General features: G+C 39.2%; 2 protein-coding genes across 3 annotated transcripts in view; one reads left to right on the top strand and one right to left on the bottom strand.

The window, feature by feature from the left end:
* The window catches only part of LOC125234873 (E3 ubiquitin-protein ligase AMFR-like), a 43,437-nt gene extending 38,538 nt beyond the window's left edge, over positions 1 to 4,899 (bottom strand). Inside the window, exon 1 of the mRNA XM_048141294.1 lies at positions 4,408 to 4,899. Coding sequence (XP_047997251.1) covers positions 4,408 to 4,695 — 288 coding nt within the window. The 5' untranslated portion in view covers positions 4,696 to 4,899. The remainder of the gene's footprint in view (positions 1 to 4,407) is intronic.
* Positions 4,900 to 5,912: 1,013 nt separating this feature from the next.
* Positions 5,913 to 23,399, top strand: LOC125234423 (protein VAC14 homolog). Of its 2 annotated transcripts, none has more exons than XM_048140653.1 (14): positions 5,913 to 6,085; positions 6,202 to 6,352; positions 15,800 to 16,030; positions 16,888 to 17,105; positions 17,851 to 17,971; positions 18,500 to 18,623; positions 19,198 to 19,421; positions 19,638 to 19,764; positions 19,961 to 20,066; positions 21,308 to 21,482; positions 21,931 to 22,049; positions 22,271 to 22,350; positions 22,789 to 22,936; positions 23,021 to 23,399. In XM_048140653.1, exons 1-14 carry the CDS (start codon positions 5,985 to 5,987, stop codon positions 23,154 to 23,156), a joined length of 2,061 nt encoding a protein of 686 aa, XP_047996610.1. In that variant the 5' UTR covers positions 5,913 to 5,984; the 3' UTR covers positions 23,157 to 23,399. The 2 variants fall into 2 exon arrangements, with proteins under 2 accessions (XP_047996610.1, XP_047996611.1); XM_048140654.1 differs by having other exon boundaries at positions 21,308 to 21,483; positions 21,935 to 22,049.
* The last annotated feature ends 873 nt before the right edge of the window (positions 23,400 to 24,272 follow it).

Genomic DNA, 24,272 nt, shown 5'->3' with positions numbered 1-24,272 from the left:
GTGAACCCATTTCCTTTACGTCTTTATTTTATTTAGTTTATACCATAACTTAGAGGGGGATAACAGTTACTTGACACCATAACTTAAATAGTTATTTGTTATACAAGGGGGCATAAACAGTTACTTGACACATAAAAAGGCGTGTCAATGAAAAAGTAAAGTGTTTGTAACCCCTGGACTGAGGGGGTAACCAACCACGTAGGGCATGTAATCCATACTAATATTGGGTTGGTAAGAAAGTAATGAGCGATCGATTGAATTCCACATAAAATTTTTGAGAGAGTTCTAGAATCTTCTAATATGGTCGAAAGTATATAAAGGGCGAGTCGCACAGTTTCTCGTCAGTCATTCACTAGCTGTCGCCGAGCTAATATAAGGAAGAAAATGGACGAATTAAAAGTGCATGTAAGGCATTGCTTACTATATGAATTTCAGTCTGGCCATTCAGCCGCCGAAGCAGTGCGTAATATATGTCAGCGTGTTGCTCCTGAAGTTGTGTCTAAGGCCACGGCGAAACGATGGTTCCAGCGGTTTCGTAGTGGCGACTTTTCATTATCAGATCAACCTAAGTCTGGTCGACCGGTGAAGATTGATGTAGCCAAATTAAAAATCTTAATTGAAGGAGATCCGAGGCTAACGAGTCGTACTCTTGCTACCGAGTTAGGCTGCTCTCATGTCACCATAGAAACACATTTACACGAGTTGGGAAAAAACTACAAATACAGTGTTTGGATACCGCACGAACTTGATAGAGATCAACTAAACCGCCGTGCCGATATCTGCATACAACTTCTGTCTTTTCGCCGCACATTCAACTGGTTGGACCATCTTATCACTGGAGATGAAAAATGGGTCTTATATATAAATCACACACGCAAACGTCAGTGGCTAGCTCCAAACGAAAAAGGAATAGAGGCACCAAAAACAGAGCCTCACCCGAAAAAAGTTATGCTGTCCGTTTGGTGGGATATTCATGGTATTATTCACTGGGAACTCCTACCAAGTGGAATGACTGTTACCGCATCAGTATACTGTAATCAGCTTGAAAATTTAAACCAAAAAATCTGTCAGAATCGTCCACAGCATGCTAAAGTTTTTTTCTTACACGACAATGCTCGCCCACACATTGCAAAAGTGACTCGGCTAAAGCTATTGGACTAGGTTGGAAAGTGATACCTCATCCACCGTACTCTCCAGACTTGGCACCTACGGATTACGCATTGTTCAGATCGCTAAGCAATGCCTTGAATGAAAAAAAGTTCGATGATCAAGCCCATCTACGACAGTACATAGCTGAGTTTTTTGAATCTAAACCTAAGAACTTCTTCGCCGATGCTATTCATTCTTTACCAGAACGATGGAGACAAGTAGTAGATAACGAAGGCCGTTATATTTTTGATAAATGATTAAAATAATAAATTAAATAAAAATTACAATATTGGTTATGATTCGCTCATTACTTTCTTACCAACCCAATGGGAAAGTGTGTGTCCCATCTTTCACGGCAAAACGGAGCGACGAAGCGACGTGATTTTTTAGGTGGAGATAGTTGAAGGGATGGAGAGTGACATAGGCTACTTTTTGTCTCTTTCTGACGCGAGCGAAGCCGCGGGAAAAAGCTAGTAAACCATACATCACAATCACGCCTGTATCCCGTAAAAGGGTAGGCAGAGCACATGAAACTACTAAAGCTTCAGTGCCACTCTTGGCAAAATAAGGGGTTGAAAGAAAACGAAACTGTGAAAGAAAACGAAACTGTGGCATTGCAGTGACAGTTTGCCAGCCTCTCGCCTACGCCACAATTTAACCCAAATCCCATAGTCACCTTCTACGACACCCACGGAAAGAAAGGGGGTGGTGAAATTCTTAACCCGTCACCACACAGGCAAATCATGTAATAAACCAGCAACCAGTTATCTCTTTATAAGGCTCACAATCCGTCTATAATAGTGTCAATGGTACATTCGACATTATAAACAGAGCGGGCAAGACTCACTAATATATGAACTCGCCTTTACACTTGTACAGTACGTGTTCATGTATTTTTGAGTACCACGGCACGGCAGCTCCGATATATAAAGGCGACTGTACGACTGTGTGCGGAGCCGAATGCACAAACGCTCACGATAATATCTCTTTCGCAACTATCTATCGCTCTTGCGTATTGGTTCGACAGAGCCAGAATACATTTTTGCGGCGTTTCGGTGGCGTTTCGCGTCACAGAAACGCCATTCGGCTACGGGGCCTGATCACATCAAACGCCACTGTATGGATCACCGCGATGTCGCGTGCTCCCGTGCTCGCGTGTCGAGGCGGCCAGTAAGCGCGGGTCGCCCACCGTTTTATACAGTTTTATTACGCAATTTATATGTAAAGTAGGGTCAGGCTGTGACTCTGGTTTTTATTTACTATGATTATTATTTTTGTAATTACTTTTCCCAGTCTGGTGATGGGTTAAGAATGTCACCACCCCCTTTCTCCCCGTGGGTGCAGTAGATAGAACTCGACTGTGGGATATGGGTTAAATTGTGGCTTACTTGATAGGCTGGCAATGTGTCACTGCAATGTCACAATTTCGTTTTCTTTCAATCCCTTAATTGCCAAGAATGGCACTGAAACTTACAGTCTTATTTGTCTGCCTACATTGTTTGGGAATATAGGCATGAGCTTATGTTATGTTTGTAATAATTATGTATAATTGTATCTTTACTATACTTTACTCTGTCAAGGAACATTGTTATGCCTCTTACAATGTTATAAATATTGTTTTTTACCTAAGAAGTTTATTATACTTATTATCAGAAATAGCACAATTAACTGAACAATCATATATTACAGAGGTGTCTAAAAACTGGCAATTCAAGATTGTTGCAGTAGTTCTGAAATATTTTTAGACAATATTCCATTATTTGTCAGAAACTAGTGGTAATGACTCTCATATAAACCTTATCTTTTATCAGTTGTACGCACATTCATAAAACACAGATAAGCTGACATACAAACATTAAAATAATATCTCAACTTTTTCATCAAAATTACAACTTGTAGAATGAAATCAAAATGGATGTGTTTATTCACTAGGGTTATTTAAATTTAATAGATTCCAAGTTGAGCCAATAAATATTCAAGGTAAATCAGTTATCAGTAAGCAGTATAGAATTACTTAATAATGTTAAATAATACTATTGCAGCATTGATAAGGATAGTGTTGGAATGCAATAAAAATGTATGCACATTGCTTATGGCACACCTCGGACACTGGCAATCAAATATATGAAAGAGGTGCATTCCTAGCACGCATACTATGCTTGTATGAGTGAAATATGACAGGTTGACTCTTCGCGTTTTTGGCAGGTGGTAACTGTGAGGTAGCCGAAAGGGGTTGGCGGCACTTTCAGCGGGGAGCGGGAGTGACCATACTGTATGATAGTGCTGTTTATTATACTGTCTTTTTTTAACACAGGCAATAATGCCTTTTAAAGCTTGTTAGGTAAATATGGTGTGTGACCAATTTGAACCATCTGCTTCATCATCTGTCTTCGAAATAATGATGAGTACACAAAGTGCTGCAGCCTGCGGCCTGTACTGTTTAAAAGTCTCAAATATTAAAGATTAGTTTTATGTCATGAATGTCATGATCTTTTTTATTATTTTATATTGGTGAGCAGTAAAGAATATTTATATGGTATTGTTTTATTCAAATCTCCATAGTACTTATAGCAAGTGCCTGTGTGGGAATCTCGTTTTGAAATGTATAACAAACAACATTAAACTTCTGTTGACTAGATATTTCTCTTTGCAACTTGAAAGGTTAATCTAATTCTTAATAATAAATAAATAATTATATGTACATAATTATATGTAAACATATTACATAATCCCATACATTAATAACATATTGATAAGTCAGCAGTTTCCTACAAATGGGTTTACAGTTACACTTGTGCAATAACCGAGTATTATTTAACAATTTGCAAATGCAATCATTATACCACAGATAATTAGTGAACCAAAACAACACTTGAAATTCATTTATTAGGTATTAGATTATACCTGCAAAACATGTTTAGGATATAAATATGTAAACAAACTGATTACTCATTTAATATATTAAAAATGATAGATGATGAAATGATCAACATCATTATTTCAAACTACACTAATTGTCAACAATTATTTGTTTACATGCATAACATAAACAAAACATGTTGCAATCTATCGAAACTTCTATTCAGCTACTCTATGAACTATTCTATAGGATTCTTATAAGGATAATGAACTGTTTTCCTTGAGAAGAGGCTCGGAGAGACGTGAGTCACCTCGTGACCTGATCTGAGTTACAGCACTACTAGTAACTGAGAACTTTCTAAAGTAAACATCTGTCGGGAACATTAACAGTCGACTCACCCACATACAGAGCGGCTCCTGCATCATGAACGCCAGCACGTCGGCCACCTGCTCGAAGACGATCCTGGAGGAGTTGAGGTCGGAGGCGGGCGGGCGCTCGGCGGCCGCGGGCTGCAGCGCCGCCTCGCCCGCCGCCCCGGCCCGCGCCAGCGTCGCGTTGGCGCGCCAGCCCGCCTCGCCCGTCACGCTCAGCGCATAATACACGGCCACAGACAGCAGGGAAACACTCGCCGCCGTGTAAACCTTGAGGTTCGGCAAGGGCAACCGATCTATAAGTGTCACAGGCATCTTAAAAAAACACTATTGTATATCGATACGACACTACGTCCCGCTACACATCACAACACTGTATTGATAAGTTTTGATTGTAATTAATGGCTTGCACGCAGTTTTATCGAACTATTGCGAGCTAAACACATCAGCCAATCGTCAGATAAACAGGAATGAAATGACAAGTGCGAGTGAGAGATGGCCGAGTTATTCTCACGTTCTCATTGAAAACATCGTACCACTTGCTAATACAATTCTCGTCAAATTATTCATTTTTTTATTTTTATTTATCATTATAAATAAAAAATGTTAACTGATCCAATTTCAATTTAAATTAACAACTTGGCACTTTTATAAGATAACAAACTGGCAAAGGAAATGTGAATACATTATTAAATGCAGATTGCTTGGAACGGAAGTGGAACGGAACGACACCTAGTATTCGACGTAGGAATAGAAGTCATACTGTTTCGTTTAGAAATTCACTACTTTTGATCGAGTATATTATTGTATATTTTCATTAATTTACTGAAAAATATTTTAGTTTATGATCTTTATCAACATAAAATATTTAATTGCTGATTAAAAAAATATGGTTAAAAATAGTATATTTGTCATATAAGTATGATTCATGGCATTTGGCCACACAGAGAACCTCCTATAGAGTGGCAGTCTTGTATATTTGGTTCGCGATACGAGTGACCAGTGTTTGGGGTGCGAGGAGCGGGCGGGGAATGTGTTAAGCGCGCTGTGATTGGCCGTTTCAAGGACGGCGGGCAGTCGCGCCAGATGAAAAGGGACAGAAGTATGACTGTCCCTCTACTGACGCGTAAGTGGCCAATGTAAGTTGACCTATGCCGGCTCTGAATAAATTATAAATATGACTTATTTGTGGAATGTAATGCCGTCTGTTTTTAAATTTGAGCTTCTTGTTACCTTTCCACACCATTTCACACTACAGGTGGACATCTTTAAGGCATCAAAATACCCTTTTCCAATTTTTTTGTGCGAAAAACACGCGCTGCTTTCGGGTCTGTTACTTGGTCGATACTGATCGGGCACGGCGAGCGCCCGCGCTTATATCAGTGCAAATACTAGGAAGGCTGGCAACCGCGAGTCGTCTTGTAATAGATGTCTATAGGGGTTGGTCTGTGTTTGGCCATGATTCGGCTAAATCGTACCAAATTTTAAAACGAACTAATACTGTCACTATGACATTTGCTTAGGGCCGCGGTTGTAGTCATCATTGTAGATTTTTCCAAAAAATTATTTAATTTATGTCTTAAAACGTTTTAGAATCATTGAAAATGTCGGAGAGAGACTACGCGCCACTAAGCATAGCCTGCGTCCGCGGGCTGTGTGACAAACTATATGATAAAAGGAAGTTCGCTGGAGTCGAAATAGAGAAGTTTGTTTTTGTCCTAATTTGGCTTCGTTTGTTTTTGAATTTGGCTTTGAATTTTTACACAAGTTTAAGTTTGATGATATTCAGTGTGAAGCTGAGGTGTGTTGTTGCGTGTGCAGGATGGTGAAGGACTTCAGCGACGCGAACAACACGAGCCAGATCAAGCGGCTGGTGCGGGTGCTGGGGCAGGACCTGATGGCGTCCACCAACCCCAACGTGAAGAACGGGGCGCTCATGGGCCTCTCCTCCGTCGCTGTCGGCCTTGGGAAGGTCACTACACTTACAATACAAATACTTAACTTAAAACAAAGCAACCTTCCCATCATTTTTAACATTAACACTATTCAAAAAACATCACACGATATGCACATAACATTCACACTATACACTTTACACTTGTTTCCGTTTTAACGTTATATAAATCGTAATTATTTAATAAATCTATTGTGATTGTGACCTGGGTTCCGGCAGAAAATCAGTGCTTCGGTTGAAAGAGTGAAGCGTATCACTGAGCCGTGACCCTTTTGTCCTGCTGCAATGCACACAGTTTGTATTTTCTTTTTATTATCTCTTTTTTGTTATTGTTGTTTTTTTACTGTCAATTGTATTTTACTGTTCTCTCTCTTTTTTATGTTGCGCCTAATTTGTGTGTTTTAAATTGTGTATTGTATTGTGTGTGTTTGCAGTCTGCCAAATAAATGACTTATCTATCTATATATCATCAGGCGGCTCGTTTGTTGCCTACTTCATAAAAAAGGAACCTTGGTGGTTCTTTATGTTTTATAAAATTTCATAAATGAATAGAAGATTTATTTGAATAAGAGAAAGAGGTTTACAATATTTAAATTCTTTCCAAATGGAGGAGGGTATTTCAATATGGGACATATTAACTGTTTGGATTTGAGCTCTGGCTGTGTGATTGTCCTGAGTTTCATTATTTATTATCAAGGGTTGCAGGTGGCGAGCATTTTCGAGGTGTAATTCTTATTCAGTATCTTACTACCCGCTAACATATCTCAAAACATGATAAACTTTATCTGCCTCTTTGTCACTTGTATATGCAAGAGTGATAGAGAGGGTATTTTTTTGCAGTGGGCTCTCTGTTTCTTTTTGTTTCTATGAAATGTGGAAATAATATTAGGATATGAAATGAAGCCGTGGCAAATGCCAGGATAATGCAAGGAGGATGATGATCAAAATTAACTATTACTATTACCAAAGCTAGACAGTGATTCAGAACATAACCTAACCACAAAATTAAAATTTTGAAAAAACCCCTGACATAGTGGACCGATTTTCATGAAACATGGCTAAGAACACTCCCGACTAACTCAGCTTTCAAACAAAAAAAAAACTCCATCTGAATCGGTTCATCCGTGAGCTACGATGCCACAGACAGACAGACACGTCAAACTTATAACACGCCTATTGTTTTTGCGTCGGGGGTTAAAAATCATATTTGTTACGCATTGCTCTAATCAGGAATTATCAATACTGATGATAGGTGTTAAAACAATAACTAAAAAATACTTTTTTCACGATTTTTTATTTATTTATTAAAAATACACAAAAGTTAACAGTATTTCACCAAAGCACTTATGTGGTAATATAATTATGTACATGTTAAATTGACATAAATAAAAGCAAACACACTTAAAAGTTAAACTATGGTTATTACATTAATCACCTAAGGAGTGTAGGGTCTATGAACCTTAAGAGTTTTCTGTAAAACACACCAACACTATCAGCAAATATGTCAATATCGTCTGTCTCCAACATGATGCGGTTAAGAGCAGCTCGGGCTCGAGCGGTGCGCCGGCCGCCGCGAACAGGCGCCGCCGCCGCCGCGCCGGCACCGCGCCCGGCATGCCAACCACCACATTCGCTCTTGGTACTTGCAGCCCCATTCTCTCAAGCACGGATGCGTCATCTATATACTCTATGGTGAAACAGTTGGCGGTAATGCATAATATGCAGCAGTTTCCGTCTGGTTTCTAGAGTTTGAAGACCAACCATTCCTGGGTGGCTAGCCGAATGGCACAATCGCTCACGAAACGCTCACGAAACGAAGCGCTAGTAGATATCTATCTCTATCGCGCTTGCGTATTGGCGCGACAGAGCCAGTGGCGTATCGCTTTCGTTTGGCGTCGGAGAAATGCCATTCGGCTACGGGGCCTGTTACGAATAGAGATACATATATGGGTAATACCCGTACAGTCGTTTGTAAATGTGCCTACATAACTTCCTCTGCACTCTTTCTAGTGATTTGCCAATAACTTTTGGGAATACTGGTGTGAGTAGATAGATAAAAAGCCTTTAACACAATTATCAGAAGTGAATACTTACAATCTTTCCTCAAAGCTCTTCGCTCCATCCATTTACCGCAATGATGGCAATGTTTGCCAAAGCAGAGATTTGGCTATGAAAAAACATACGTATATATATTATAATCCTTAAAAAATATATGTTTTACTATAATAGAAAGTAATATTGCAAATACTTACAATTTTTGGCATTGTATGACCATTTCAATTTTCAAATAAAACCTTAGACCTATATATAGGGACCCGACATGTTGTTCTATGCCATAGATTTATATATATTAAGAGGGGGTCGTACGAAATCCTCGAAAAGTGCATTCGGCGTTTAACAAATGCTGCTCACATTTCTAAATTAAATGAAATAAAATAAATGTAGTTATTATCTTAAAGAGTGTGTCTACAACTTTTGACTATTCACAATCTCCAATTATTTACGGTGTAATAACTAAACCCACACAAAGTTGACCTAAAATGAGAAAAACGTATGTCGCCGTTTAGTAAACTTTGTTAAAAAAATTCAATACTCTAGTTATAACATTATGTGATTCTGAAAGCCAGATAAATGGACTACAAGTTTTGAGGTTTTTTATATTTTTCCTCTCAAAGGCAACAAAGAAATTTTACCTTAAATTTAAACTATCGTAAAATTTCCATACATTCGCCATTGCTGTCAGAATTTTCCTTTCGATTAGATGCCGTGAGCGGCTCATCGGAGGCAGACGTGTCGCCGGTCGCTCCGCGTTGACAATTAAATTTGACAAATATTTTGACAGAAAATCGTGTACGTACACGAAAAACCATACCAGTGTAAAACTGTGCTCAAAATAAATAGGGTAAGTCGATAATGTCAGGTGGAGATCCAATCTCATTTAAAGTGTAAAGGTGCATGGCTTGTGCATCAAAAATAAATAAAAATATATCACATTATTAAAGAAAATAACGAACACAACCGAATGAGTATAAATGATTTCATTCTAGTTCAGTTAAATTGAAAAGAGTTTCATGTTTTCTTTTACTCATTGGAATAAATTTTCATTACGCTGGTATTAACAGTACGTCATTTTAAAAATATATATGACAGCACCTACGTCAAATTTTGTCAACCAGGTTGTATGTAAACAATTATAATTTAATTTATTTTTACATATTTAGATACTTATTAATCGATTCTTACTTAGAATAGAAGAAAGAGAAATGCGGGCGGGTATATAAGTACCTATTTATTAAATACAATATTCCGTATGGTGTGCTTCTGGTTCAAATTTTCATATAAAAAAATGTTTTAATTTCATTAAAGATTACCCTGTGCATACCACGAACACGTAAGTAACCGTAAGTTCATCGTTGTTTAGAAAGTAACGCTCGTCTTGAATGGCACTTCTCCATTCAACTAGACCAGATGTTCATGGAACATACGTATATGACTATGAACGGCCGTGACAATATATCCGATTCTCTATAAAGGCCATAAGTATATGACGACATATTCCCGGCAAAAAATTGTGATGCTTCGTGACCGGCAAAAACATAGTCTCTCTTTCTAGCGTCTCGCGAGCGTAGCGTCGGGCCAACTGTATGGAAAAAGACGCCGCATCGCGTCGGCGCGGCTTAGCCATACAGTTGGCCCGACGCTACGATCGCGAGACGGTAGATGTGGGAGGGTCCTTATTCGTATAAATATCTGATCGGGTCGCTTACAAATATTTGTTTCCTTATAAAAATCTAAATTACACTCTCACTCGCATAAATATCTATCCATTGTTAAAGCAAATATATATCTTACGGGCTAGAAATCATTAATATGTAATTAAAGTGCAATAACAAACCCTACCTTAGTTGCCTTAGAGCGGTAAATTGTATGAGGTGATTTGACATCTCAAGAAACACGTGCAGTATTATATTGTCATTGCATATGTCTGTCTCATCTGTTCTTAAACTATGACAACTAAACTTATTACAAATCTGATATCAGAAGCCTTTTTACAAGCTTTTATTCAACTTGCCTTGTTAGTTTGGGTCAAAACGTAGAAGCTAAATTTGACCCACTTTCCGGTTTCCGATTGAGCTGAAATTTTGCACACATATGTAAATCACGTGACAATGCAATATTATGGTATCATGGAGGTGATCTGATGATGGAGCAGAAAGGTGGTCAGAGGAACTCTGTTATGAAACGTCGTATCCCCATTGAGTAAGGTGTTTTTAGAAACATCTCGGAGAGCAAAAGATGATTGTTGAAAGAAAGGTACAGTCGGCTAAGGTAAAGCTTGTGCCAAAAATGAATTTTTTGCAAAAAAAAAAAAATATTATAAATTGGGAGGTGTAATTTTTTATTATCTCTGCATTTCATTGAGAAGAAAAACCGGCCAAGAGCGCGTCGGGTCACGGTCAGTGTAGGGTTCCGTAGTTCCAGGGAAAATAATATATTTAGTTAGGGGCATGAAAATGTCTGTCAAAGTTGGCATTTAAATTTATTGTATTATTTACTCATTTTAACTTTATTTTTGTGCAAAATTTTGCTCAGAATTTGTTCGTTATCCTTTTGAATGTAGTGTATACCTACACTTCTAAAGTTTATGTTCCATACATACTTACTACAATTTTCTTTTTATTGACAGACGATTTCAATTTCAATTTCAATTTGATGGATAAATATCCGCGGCCTGAGGGTGAATAGGATCAGGAATGGGGGGAATCGGGTCGCAAAGGGGTGAATAGGTGTACGAAGGGGGTGATTAGGGTCGGAAGAGGGGTGAATTGGGATGTGTGGTCAATGGTTGTCAAATTGTATAAAAGATATATAACTTACCTAAAGTGATGTTTTTATGAATGACCTCTCTGTATATGGATGCAATTTATAAGTCAATGTATTGCTTCGTAGTTAGACTAGATACAAGAAATCAACATTTAGAAATGTTAATTACACTTCTGTCAACCTCCACGTTTCACCCATGATTGCTATAATATAAATGGATTACTTAAAATAAAAATCGTAAGTATGAAACTATACAACTATGGAAGAAATAAAATTATTTTATTGAATAGTTTTTGATTTGTTCTTTTTCAAGTTTATATAAATAATAAATTCTCAATTCGCTCAAAGGTTGAAAAAGACACCTTATAGGGATAAGTTCGCCTTTGTACACCATAACTATACTGTATTTATATGTCCTAACTTGTCTTATGTACAATAAAGTGTTCACATACATACATACATAAATTGAAATAGATATCATACACGAAAGAAAAAACGACAAGGCCTACTGATGGCCGAGCCGGGAATCGAACCCGGGTCTTCAGCTTACGCAGCTAACGTCATTACCACTAGGCCACCCGCCCGCCGTGTGGTACCCAACGAAATTTCTCTAGTGTATATTATCTCTGATAGGCACATTTTGACCACCTCGTATATGAATCTTATAAGGTCCATTTGCACCAACCACTTAACTCAGGGTTAGTGGGCTGTCAACTGTCAAATTCCATGTAAAATAGTGGGTTAACCCTCAGGTTAATCCTCCATCTTCGTTGGTGCAAGTGGCACTTAGAGGATTACGGTATAGCGAGAGACATGGCGGGTTCGATTCCCGGCTCAGCCACCAGGGGGCCTTGTCGTTCTTACTTTCGTGCGTGATATCTATTTCAATGTATAAGCATGAAAACGGTTATGACTTTATTTTCAAATAAGTAATTTTTACTGATAAACTTTTTTTGGCATTTAATTTTGTAAGGTATGCTCCCAGCCGAAGATCAGCACTGATGAAGAGGCACCAAAGAAAACACGTCCGTTCCATACAAGATTTATTAGCAGAGAGCGAAAATATAAACCTACCCACAATCAGTCGGTGCCTATAATTACTAAACTACCCACATATGTCACAAATTTATTTCAAAAAAACTTAATGTCATTATCAGTTTGCCGTTAATATTTGTGGGGTTTGAAATTGGACCAGAAGTGATATTAAAAAAAAACTATACATTTATAACCTTTTGAATTTTGGAAGTCGGTTAAAAAATCTGGCCAAATTAGAATCTTTTTTCGCACAATTGTAAAACTAAATTATCTTTACTAGTTACCTCTAAAATACTAAATGAAATGACATCTATTGCGACTTAAGTAGTTTGCATAAATTAGTAACCATTGGGTATGAATTGTCATCTAGAGACGGCGCTGCAATTTGGGCTACTTAGTACATCGTTTTCTAAAGATTTTGGGTACATGGGGTCGGAACGGGTATGAACTACCGTAATTTGTGCTGAATAGGACCAAAACCGACTTTTGAACGTCGATAGCACTTTTTTTATATGTTCCATGCTAATTTTTTACACAAAAAATCTTCCAGCGGTGTGAACTTCGGTTTGTCTTTGAAAATATGTCGTTTTATTTAGTAATTTTCGCTCACCCTAACGTTGGGGTGAATAGGGAAAAGTGCTAGTGTTGACCCTTTTGGTGAGTAGTCGGTTATGTATTAATAAAATAAATTTATCGAAATCTACACAGTTGATAACCTTAAACCAACCTTTATAAATGGTGCTCTGACGCAGTGAACAAGTAAGTATGGTCGTGGGCAGTGCGGATAACGTGTTAAAATATAAGCATAGTTTGTTGCTATTTTTCATGTTTAAATAACTTCTAAACTAACGTAGTGGTATTCAAGTAAAAGGTTCACAGTGAATATTAAGTAGCTTGCCAGAAATGTGTTTCTGCTTAGCTATACCTACCATTGTAAGTATTGAGTTTTGTATCATAAAGTCAAACTAGGCATTTATTACTAATGATTTACTCTGTTGATTTACAAAGGCACCCGCCTTTGATCACTTGCATGGGGTAACATTGACCATAATGACACATAGTTGATTATTGTCTGATTATGTCACGGTACTTGTTGAGTTGAGGCAGATAATTTGATCTCTTCGTGTGATAAATATTGAAACAATTACAAATAAAGTTGGTTTTTCGAAGATGGTAGTAATTTTTATTTTTGATCAAAGTAACCCCAAAATAGCGTTAAAGAGTTCTAATATTTGACTGTGCGAACCGTTCTTTTATCTTTTCTTGAGATAAAATACTTTTGCAAGGGGTTACATTCGATTACCATTTTAAAAAAACATAGGGTATCAAAGTAACCCCAATGTCAGTTTAAGTTTGATCTCATAGTTTTTTTTTCTGCGTACATTATTTTGTTACTTTTCTAGATTTTTAGCAGGAAAAGACTAAAAAAGTTGATGGCCCCATTTTTTTTCTTTCTTTACATTTAATGGATAAAAATACCCATTAAATGTAGAAGCTAGCTATAGCTACCCATTACATGTAGAAGCTAGAGAAGTTTAAATTCCCAAATTGGTCAATGTAACCCCAGTTTACGGTAGACACCGTGAATCTATTCTAATAATTCTTTTTTTATTTGAAAGAAAAATCGTTACGATACTAAAATATGCAATCTAAGATAAAAATGCTTTTCATATATAGTTACAAACTTAGTTCAGAATTTTTTTTCGTACAACTTTTATAAATTGGTCTACCTATCAAGTTAAAAATAATTTTCCTAGAAAGTCTTTACAAGTCCTGCTTTTGAGATTTTTTCATATTTGAGAAAACAGCCCTTATTGCCTGAAATACGGCAGTGATATTGACATTGACATTTGCTTTTTCGTATTTTGACTGCACTGTTGTATTTTTTGCCATGCTAATTTGAACCTTATCTCTGAGCGATGTTTTTTAATTTTCAGTCACGTCATAGATGTTTATGACATAACATCTAGGTATTTAGCCATTTAAAAGAAACTACAAGGGACTTTACAGACGTGGCGACTGCAACTGGTACAGGGTCTAAGCTATAATTTAAAATTATATTGTGATTTTTATATATTTTTTTTTGTGTTTTATTTATTACTAAGTATGAGTTTCAACATTTTCAACTCAAGAAACTGAAATTTAGAGAAGAGACTCGGAAATTGGGTAAGATAAAGAGTCTGATGCAGATGGCGATGGCGGTATTGGGATAAGATAAGATATGCGTCGATATTCCCTGTCTTTCTTTGCTGCTAGCTGTACTCTATTCATTAGGTTTTTATTTTATACACATACTTTATTTTGTATCAAACTAAATGATAAAAAAACCTAACGACCAAAAAGAATAAAGAAAATATCTGATAGTCTTTAATACAACCCGCATATACGTAATGCACAGCACAGGCCTCTGAAGACCTGCAGGGCAATCATAGTCGCGCGATAAATGATAAAACATCGGACCGTCCCTAGTGCACTTACAAATAGTGCGATAGGGCTGAATGTTTATCACGCGACCATAATTGTCTGCCTGGAGGTATCGGCCTTCACATACGACTTTGAATAATGTTTGCGAGGATAGGCAGGCTGACGATTTTTAATCTAAGTAAGTATAGAAAAGTAACGCAAAATGAAGTGCAAAGTAATTTGAAATACACCTAGATAAACAATCAACTGAGTAAGGAACGTTATCTACATATTTAGGTAAATTTAAGTCACATGAGACATGAACAGAGAAGGAAAGCTAGATGATGCGAATTTTTTCTCTGTCTTCTTGTATGCTACCTTTTTTACAGTTTAATTTCTCAAAGGAGGTAAGTAGTTGACTACAAACTCAAAATAACACTCTTGAAAAAAATTAAGGGTCACTGACCTTTCACAGTAAATTGAGGTAGTGTGAGTGAAGGGTGTTTGTGTGTGTAATGGGGTAATTTGACAGATTCTGAAAATTCTCCCTGCTCTACCCCCTCTTAAGCTAGATTGAGTTGTTAAGCCAAAAACTTTTACTAGTCTGACAAGAACGCCTTTCTGCGCCGGTGATAAAGTTCAATTTAGTATGGCAAAAAAGTGTGAGCTCAGTCCCTATTGTACCATGTTTAGCGGCCCAAATGTCATTGTCAGTGAGTTCCAAAGACAGGGGACAGCGGAATCACATTTTTTGCCATACTAAATTGAACCTTATTACTGAGACAAAAAAACGACGTTCACTGAATAATGTTGACATTGTCAGTAAGTGCGAGAGGGACACCAGCCCAAACAATGACCTCTCATGTGGACACACTTTTTGACCTAACTACACAATCTAGTTTAATAATTCTAAATCTATGATGAGTTCAGACGGGATATGTTCTGTAAAAAGTCGTATAAATTAAAATAATTAATTTTGTCGAGAACAACACACGGGCGCGCCATCTGTCCCAGCTGTGGTGCTTTACTCAGGCCACTCGCTATATCCATACCGAGCGCATCGATCAGCCGCTTAGTTCCAACGCGCGCCAATAGATGGCGCAAAAGCTATATTGCGAAACGGGACAATGACGTCATCTTTTTCGTGCATGCTGCCCGTAGTAACGAGTTATTAGACGTTATCACGTCAAAAAATGCTTTCAGGGTTGCATAACATACCTACCAGAGCTGATCCAGCCAATCGTCGCCTGCTTCAGTGAGAGTGAGTCCCGGGTCCGCTACCAAGCAGCTGAGGCGTTATTCAACGTGGTGAAAGTGGCCCGGGGTGCGGCATTACCACACTTCCCGCTGCTGTTTGATGCCCTGGCTAAACTGGCAGCTGACCCAGAACCGCAGGTCAAACAGGGAGCTGAACTGCTGGACAGACTTGTCAAGGTAAGCAAGGGCTTCCTGTGTTAGTGCTCAACGGGGCACTGAGTATTAGGGGCGGCAACGCGCATGTGACACCTTTGAAAGAGGTGTCCATAGGCTGAATGCTTGTTTGCTACAGACGTTCTATAAAAATAAACGCTTTAACCAATGACGGCGTGATGGACAAATTAATTGTTGAAGGCGCTGACACTGCATAATTTGAAAAATATTCGTAACGTAAGGTGAACAAGTTTCATCTTAAGAGTACAGTCAGCTGCAGAGAAAAGTAGACCCCCTGCATACAAATTTGTATAATAAATAAATAATAATAAATGAATATTATAGGACATTCTTACACAGATTGACTGAGGCCCACGGTAAGCTCAAGAAGGCTTGTGTTGTGGGTACTCAGACAATGATATATACAATAATATATAAATACTTGTATACATAGAAAACATCCATGACTCAGGAACAAATATCTGTGCTCATCACACAAATAAATGCCCTTACCGGGATTCGAACCCGGGACCGCGGCGTAGCAGGCAGGGTCACTACCGACTGCGCCAGACCGGTCGTCGTCGGTGTATGCAAGGGGGTCTACTTTTCTCTGCAGCTGACTGTACCTAAGAGAGATGATCTAGCCAATCTCAACGAAAGTCTGCCTTTTCCAACCATAAAAGATCGAAATTTCATCTTTATCTCTTGAATAAGAAAAGTGTATAGAAAAGCCAGATTGACAATTTATCGACGACGGCGTTATGGCCAAAACGATTTAGTAACGATGGAACAAAAAGAAATAATGGCAAAAACCTGACGAGACTCTTATATACATTTATGTTAATAAACTCAATAAAGCAAGAAAAACATTTTGTCTGCAGGAGATAGTGACCGAGAGCCCCGACTTCTCAGTCTCAGCCTTCGTGCCGATGCTCCGCGAGCGAATGTACTCGCGGCACGCCGCCGCGCGCCAGTTCTGTGTCTCCTGGCTGAGTGTGCTCGACTCCGTGCCCGCCCTGCCGCTGAGGCAGCACCTGCCACAACTGCTAGACCCTCTGCTCGTGATGCTAGGGGACGTGCACGCAGAGATCCGTCGCATGTAAGTTACACAAATGCCTGCATGTCTTTGCTCAGTACCGCGGTATCTGTGAGGCACCTATCTCTTTAAAGTGTCTTAAACAGCTAGCAAACCCAGGGGTTTTAGGTATTTATTAATTATGTATGACCAAACTATGAATTACGATTATTACGAAGCGTAAATGAATATTGATTGATACACTTACACTATATTAGGACCATGTTGGATTATCGTTAGCAAATGATCGTGCAACAACAATGATAAATCGATTTGTTTACCTACATATTTCTATTTCTAGACATTCTGAATTGAAGTGCCGTTCTATACTACGATTCGACAGGAAATCCGTATCCATAACTTGAAGATAAAATAGGAAAAATAGCTATTAACAGGTTAAAGAAAATATTAAATATTTTGTGAAGGAAATATTTGTAAAATAATGTGTGGTTTTAGTTTAGTCACTAAATTATCACTATGTTTGGTGGCCGATTTGATGGAGAATATAAATAAATTGCGTCGTTTGCGTGGGACGGGGCTGGTGCGCTACTTGAATAAAAGGTAAGTGTTAACAATATTGAAATTGCAATATTTTGAGAAATCCCATTGCTTATGTCAGTTTTTTTTCCGAGGTGTAGTGTGCCACACTCCTGGCCGTAGTGGCAGAGAGATGAGATAGTGCACTTGTTAGGTACTGGACCTCCCAATATCCTACTTTAGGTATCTTTAACATTTAAGTACTTATTATGATTTTTTTATTGTCGAGCAGGTGCGACATCCAGCTGGGCGAGTTCTTGCGCAGCATCAAGAAGGAGCCAGCTCGCGTGGAGTTCGCCGCCATGATCAACATCCTTATCACGCACGCGCAGTCGCCGGACGAGCTTGTGCAGGTAACTAGTGAGGACAGTCACAGCCAGCTGGCGAGTTCTTGCGCAGCATCAAGAAGGAGCCAGCTCGCGTGGAGTTCGCCGCCATGATCAACATCCTCATCACGCACGCGCAGACGCCTGATGAACTAGTGCAGGTATAGATAACAAGAGGCACTATCTACAGTCGGCATCAGATTTATCGGAACGACCAAAGTGCTTACAAATTTCTGAACTTGCAAGGCATTAGAGTGCGTGTTTAGATGTTTTTGAGCGCCTTTTGTTTTGTCTGATAGCTGCATTTTCATCTGTATAGTTTTTATTCTTAGGCTAGTACTATTTTACGTGGAAATGCATTTTTTGTCGGCGTCGGCGGGACATCGTGAAAAATTTTGGCGTGAACGCCGTCTTCGCCAAATCGTATTTAAATAAAAAATTACTTACCTTGAAAACAGTTTTGAATTTCGATAGCATTATTAAATAACTTTATTTACATCATTACTTCGCGGCGATTTAGCAATGGTAACTTAAAAACAAAAACATTTTTTACAGTTGACAGCGATCACATGGATCAAAGAGTTCGTGGAGCTGGCCGGGCCCGCCATGCTGCCGTACGCGTCGGGCGTGCTGGCGGCCGCGCTGCCCTGCCTCGCCTACTCCGACGAGCCGAGGAGAAGTATCCTTTACTGTTTACACAAGATGCCATATATTGAAGAAAAAAAACAACATTTACACCTTTCTCAGCTTAAAATATGGACGCGCATGGTTCGGTATCGGTCAAAGGGTTAAAAATTAGCGACTGAGGTACATAAGGAAACGGGTTTTAAAATGAAACTCAGTTGTTATGGTTGGTTCATAATTATAACTGTATTGGTTTCTTGACGAAATCGGGTTGAAATTCCGTACGTCGTCGCTCGCTTTACTATCTTCTATTTTTTATTTGTAAATTACAGATGTCAGATTCAAGCTTATCAATCGAATCGAATGTTTGTTGATGTTGTTAGATTGCATCACTGTTTAATTTATTTTACTTTTGTTTGGCACTTTGGTGTATCAGTTCAGTTTGTCAATAGCCTGAAGATTGCCGTGCCAATGAAACTGACTCAAGCTTACCAGTGGCATATTTTTTCAACGAGTACCAATAATAATCTATCTTTCTCTGTTATAATTTACTTTATGTTATGCACTTTACACATATTTTAGTAATCAGAATGATATACAACAACATAGTCCTTAACAACAAACTCCAGGCATCAGAGAAACGGCCACCATCGTCAACATGCAGCTGACCAAGCTGGTCGAAGCGGAGTCCCCCGCACCCTCCCCTGGTCCTGACGGCGACGAGGACAAAGGGAGAGTCAACCTGGACGCGGTCGTCGGGATCCTGATACAGATGGTGCACCACAGCTCCGTGCACACCAAGGTGGCTGCGCTGGAGTGGTTCCTGCACCTGTACAGCAAGATGCCCAACCAGGTGAGTGGTATAGTGTTACTGAGCCCCCCTCATCACCAGGAGAAGACAAAGACCTGCCAGCCTGGACGCACATAAGCTATTTTTACGAGTTTTTGTCAAATTTAAGTGAAATCTTGATTCCCGATGTCGATAGGCTTCAAAAACTTGAAAGATGTGATATACATAGAATACAGCTTACAGCCATATGGCTATTTATAATCTCTGTTTTCGCTGTAGATGTCAGCTCAATCGGGGCAAGTGTTCGTGAGCGCGGTGGGCAGCCTGACGGACGCGGCAGACGAGGTGGTGCGCCGCAGCCTCGCCGTCACCGCCGAGATCTGCACCTGCACGCCGGCCACTCCGGGTTTGTATTTCTACCTCCACTCTAGAAATATATATTTCACCTTTCGACTTGGACGTGCTTTGGTTGCACCTGTTATATGTATGTATATAGCGCGGCTACTATTAGTCGTTCGCGTTGAATATATATTTTTTAGTAACATTCGGTATCCCTGTGATTGATTTATAAGAAAAAAAGGTCATAAATTATCTTGTTACAGGTGACTTGGAATCGAGTCCCTATTATTACAAGTTCCTACAAGCTTTGCTGAGGCTGCTAGCTGCGGATGACAATTTATTAGAAGACCGAGGAGCGTTTATAATTAGGTACGATATTTTAGCATGTCCTCTTTACACTTAGGCGTCATCCATATATTCCCTAGATACGTCACAGTGTAAGGGGGTCTAGTTGACAAACGAAAACTTCGCAATGTAGTAATACTAAATGTGACAATCCCTGTTAAAGGGATACAAAAATTTTATGACGTGACATAGTGTGTGTGTGTGTGTGTGTGTATGTTTATAAATAAATAAATAGATATTGGGGACACCTTACACAGATCAACTTAGCCCCAAACTAAGCAAAGCTTGTACTATGGGTACTAAACGACGATATACATACTTAAATAGATAAATACATACTTATATACATAGGATACATCCATGACTCAGGAACAAATATCTGTGGGGAACGCGGCTCCAAAAACCTGAAATTTGGTGTGACGTAATATGTGGATGATCCTAGGTAGTTTAGATCGATGTTACGCGTATACTAAGCACAGGTTCGACCACATATGGAGTACTGTTCTCATCTCTGGTCTGGAGCACCGAAATACCAACTTCTTCCACTTGACTCTATCCAACGTCGGGCAATTCGTATTGTTGGCGATCCCGATCTCACAGCCGGTTTAGATCCTCTTAGCCTTCGGAGAGATGTTGGCTCTCTGTGCTTGTTCTACCGTCTGTACAACGGGGAATGTTCTGATGAACTCTTTGACTTGGTGCCACCGTCGCGCTTTTATCACCGCACCTCCCGCCAAAGAAACAAAGTTCATCCTCACTTTCTCGACACGTGGCAAACCAAGAACAAACGGGCCTCCCGCTCGTTTTTGCCCAGAACGTGCAAGTTGTGGAATGAGCTACCTTCTGAGGTGTTTCCCTTGCGCTATGACATGGGGTTCTTCAAGAAGCAGGTATTTAGGGTTCTCAAAGGTCGGCAACGCATAAGTGGCTCCCCTGATGTTGCTTATGTCCATGGGCGGCGATGACTGCTTATCATCAGGCGGCTCGTCTGCTCGTTTGCTGCCAATTTCATAAAAAAAAACTTACTTTCTAGTTACATCACTGTTTCGTTAGTCGAAGTACGAGTTTTTTTGGAAGTTTGTTGTTTTTGACAGAATCGGCGGGTCCGTTTAAAAAAAATGGTTTGTGTAGACGGCATTGTTGCCTAATGCAATTTAGTAATATTTTGCAACTCTTTGGCTTATTGTTTTCTTTATACAATTGCAGACTTTTTCTAGTAAGGGAATAATATTCAATTAGGAAAAAATAACCTTTTTATTTTTCAGGCAACTATGTGTTCTCTTAAACGCCGAAGACATATACAAAGCGTTATCGAAGATCCTAGTGGAGGAGCCGAACCTTAAATTCGCCGCTACTGTAGTGGACGTATTAAGTATCATCCTGCTGACGGCCGCCGAGCTGCAGCACTTGAGGCTGCAGTTGAGGAACTTTACTGCGCCGGTAATACACAACCTATTTATTCATAATAGTTTCTAATTGAAAAGAGACTTCCGCTTGTAACTTGTAACTTTCAGTTTTGAGGAATGGGCCACTGGGCATCAAACTACATCGCGAATAATGTAGAGTACGTTACAATTATGCTTCTTTAAAATCCTTTTGGATTTAGAGAAAAAAACCAAACGGCGTAAAGCCGAAATGAAAACGCCGATTCCGCCAAAAAAGTCGGCGTGTCAGTATTACAGAATAATATTAATGCTTCTTTGCGAACGAAGTGGTGGTGGTGCAGTTTCGTCGTTACGACGGACCGACCCGAGTGAAACCTCGTCGTTGTCGAAACGTCGGTAAATAAAGCTAAAAAAAAGAGTTCGCGATAGACCCGCTTATAACTTTTAATGTGTTAATGTTGGATGCACGAAGTTTTACATACGTGTTAATGTTGGATTCCCAGGCGACGCAGCAGCTGTTCGCGGGGCTGTACCGCTGCTGGTGCCACTCGCCGGTGTCGCTGCTGGCGCTGTGTCTACTCACACACAACTACGCGCACTGCAACGCGCTCATATCTACTTTGTATCCTTTTCTTTTCAAAACCCTTTACCTGTAGCTTTAAATTAGTTTTCATTGCCAATTTGCCACCAGTCAAATGCGACATCAGGCCACAAAATGATTTTCGCATTATTTTACCACCATTACCACGACTATTATGTCATCCAGCCGGAGAACGAAGTCATAAAATTCTCGATAAGCGGTTTTCGGAACTGATATTTTTACACTCCTTAACTTGAAATCAGTGGCGAACTGGAAATCACGGTCGAGTTCTTAACAGAGTTGGACAAGCTTGTGCAACTCATCGAGTCACCTATATTCGCTTGTAAGTAAATTCTCCTATGAATAAGTAAATGCTCTTATTTGTATATTTTATAAATTGTTTTACGCATTAAAGTTGTAGCATTAACAACCATCAGAATCAATCATGCAGAATCGGCGCGATTTACGCCGACAAAATTTCTTCGTCGTACTTGTATTTTTCATTTTACTTTTCAAAAATATTGAAAATCATACCGCTTAAGCGTTGGTTTTATGAAATGAAATGAAATGAAATGAAATATTTATTTCCAAGTAGGCATATTACAATGCGCTTATGAACGTCAAATGTTTGTGTTAGTGTATGTTGGTGTGTGTGTGTGTGTGTGTGTGGTTTTATGAGCCCCGAGAGGCACGGACGCTTGATCACAAATTCTGCTTTAAACATATGTAAAGCGTGTGAATGTGAAATAAGTTGATGATGATAATAGCTTATGTTTTCCAGACATGCGACTAGAGCTGCTGAGCGGGTCGCAGAGCGCGGAGCTGCGCGGCGCCCTGTACGGGCTCCTGATGCTGCTCCCGCAGAGCGAAGCTTTCCATACGTTGCGTCGAAGGTTACAGTGCGCGCCGCCTCCTGACAGACCGGCGCTGTAAGATATAGTCTATTTATACTACTGTTGAAGTTTAGTCAAACAGCCAGTGATCGGCAATAACATGAAATGAGTATATTTCAGAACAATACCCCCGGCGGGAGCTAGCGCGGCCGGCATCGACTTCGAGGCGTTACTGCAGGAGTTCCGGCGCGTGCAGGCCGCGCACCGCGCCCACCGCCTCGTGGAGCGCCCGCGTCGCGACCCAGCCTACTCATAGCGGCGGACTGTACATACATAGGATACGAGTAGCAAATCGAAACCAATCCTGCCTTTTTAGGCTCGGTTCTTAAGTAAATTCTAGGTTTTTAAATTAAAGGAAAAGTAAAGGAAACGTTTCGTGTAACGTTTCTGCTTGTTAAAAAAAATGTTTTCCCCTCACTAGCTCGGAAACACGTGTTTTATCCTTTAATGCCAGCGGGTAAAAACGCGTTTTATCCACTAGTGGGTAAAGTAATTTGACCTTGACTATAGTCAAATTAACTGCTTTAAAATTGACAAAAGTAGGTGAATTTAGTAATGAAGATGATTTACCACATGTGGAACTACTGGAAGCAGTGATAAACGCATTTTTTGCGATGTAGTTTTCTCGCTGTAGTGAGGGCAAAAGTTTTGTGTTACACACGGGTGCAAATGTATTTTACTTCTCGTGTATTGAAAAACTCGCTAAGTTCAGAATTCTATTCTCGAATAGAATCGAATAGCTCGCTTCGCTCGTGGTTCAATATCTATAGAGTCCTTTCACTTGCTCGTTTTTTAATTCCACACTCGGCGTTAAAATACAACTTTGCCCCCTTGTATAACAAATAACCATTAAATTCGAGTTTTTCAACTTTTGTTTTGTAACCAGTTGATGAAACGGGCTAGTTTTTATACTCCGAATACTTCTCTAAATTATCAAGAAAGTACAGTACGATTTGACTATACAACTTATACATATAATGAGTTTTGATACTAAAATTATTTAGAATCAGAATTTATTATAACTTAAAATTGACAGAGCATTTGTAAATAATTGTACATATAAAGTAGAGATGCTATAAAACTACAACTGTCAAGTTTTTTTTTCTATTGAACTTAAATAAAATTGTTTGGACGGTCACGCCGACGCCGTTCCGTTTCCGGCGTTTCGGACAAAATTTATTTTTAGGTTAGTAAAAGTCATTCTTGTCATTAAAAAGCTCCTGGCATGTAAAACTGCTTTGTAATGCAGATATGTGTAGCAGCTTAATAAAAATGACTTAATTCTTATGATATCATAGGCACTAGAAATTAGTAGTTTGATATTCAATACCTAACCTTGTTGCAACAACATACGGTCCAACCAAGGTCGGTT

This window comes from Leguminivora glycinivorella, chromosome 16 (genome assembly GCF_023078275.1).
Source record: "Leguminivora glycinivorella isolate SPB_JAAS2020 chromosome 16, LegGlyc_1.1, whole genome shotgun sequence".
Lineage (NCBI taxonomy): Eukaryota > Metazoa > Arthropoda > Insecta > Lepidoptera > Tortricidae > Leguminivora > Leguminivora glycinivorella.
The sequence above is the reverse complement of the archived record's forward strand: the minus strand, read 5'-3'. Positions and strand labels throughout refer to the sequence as shown.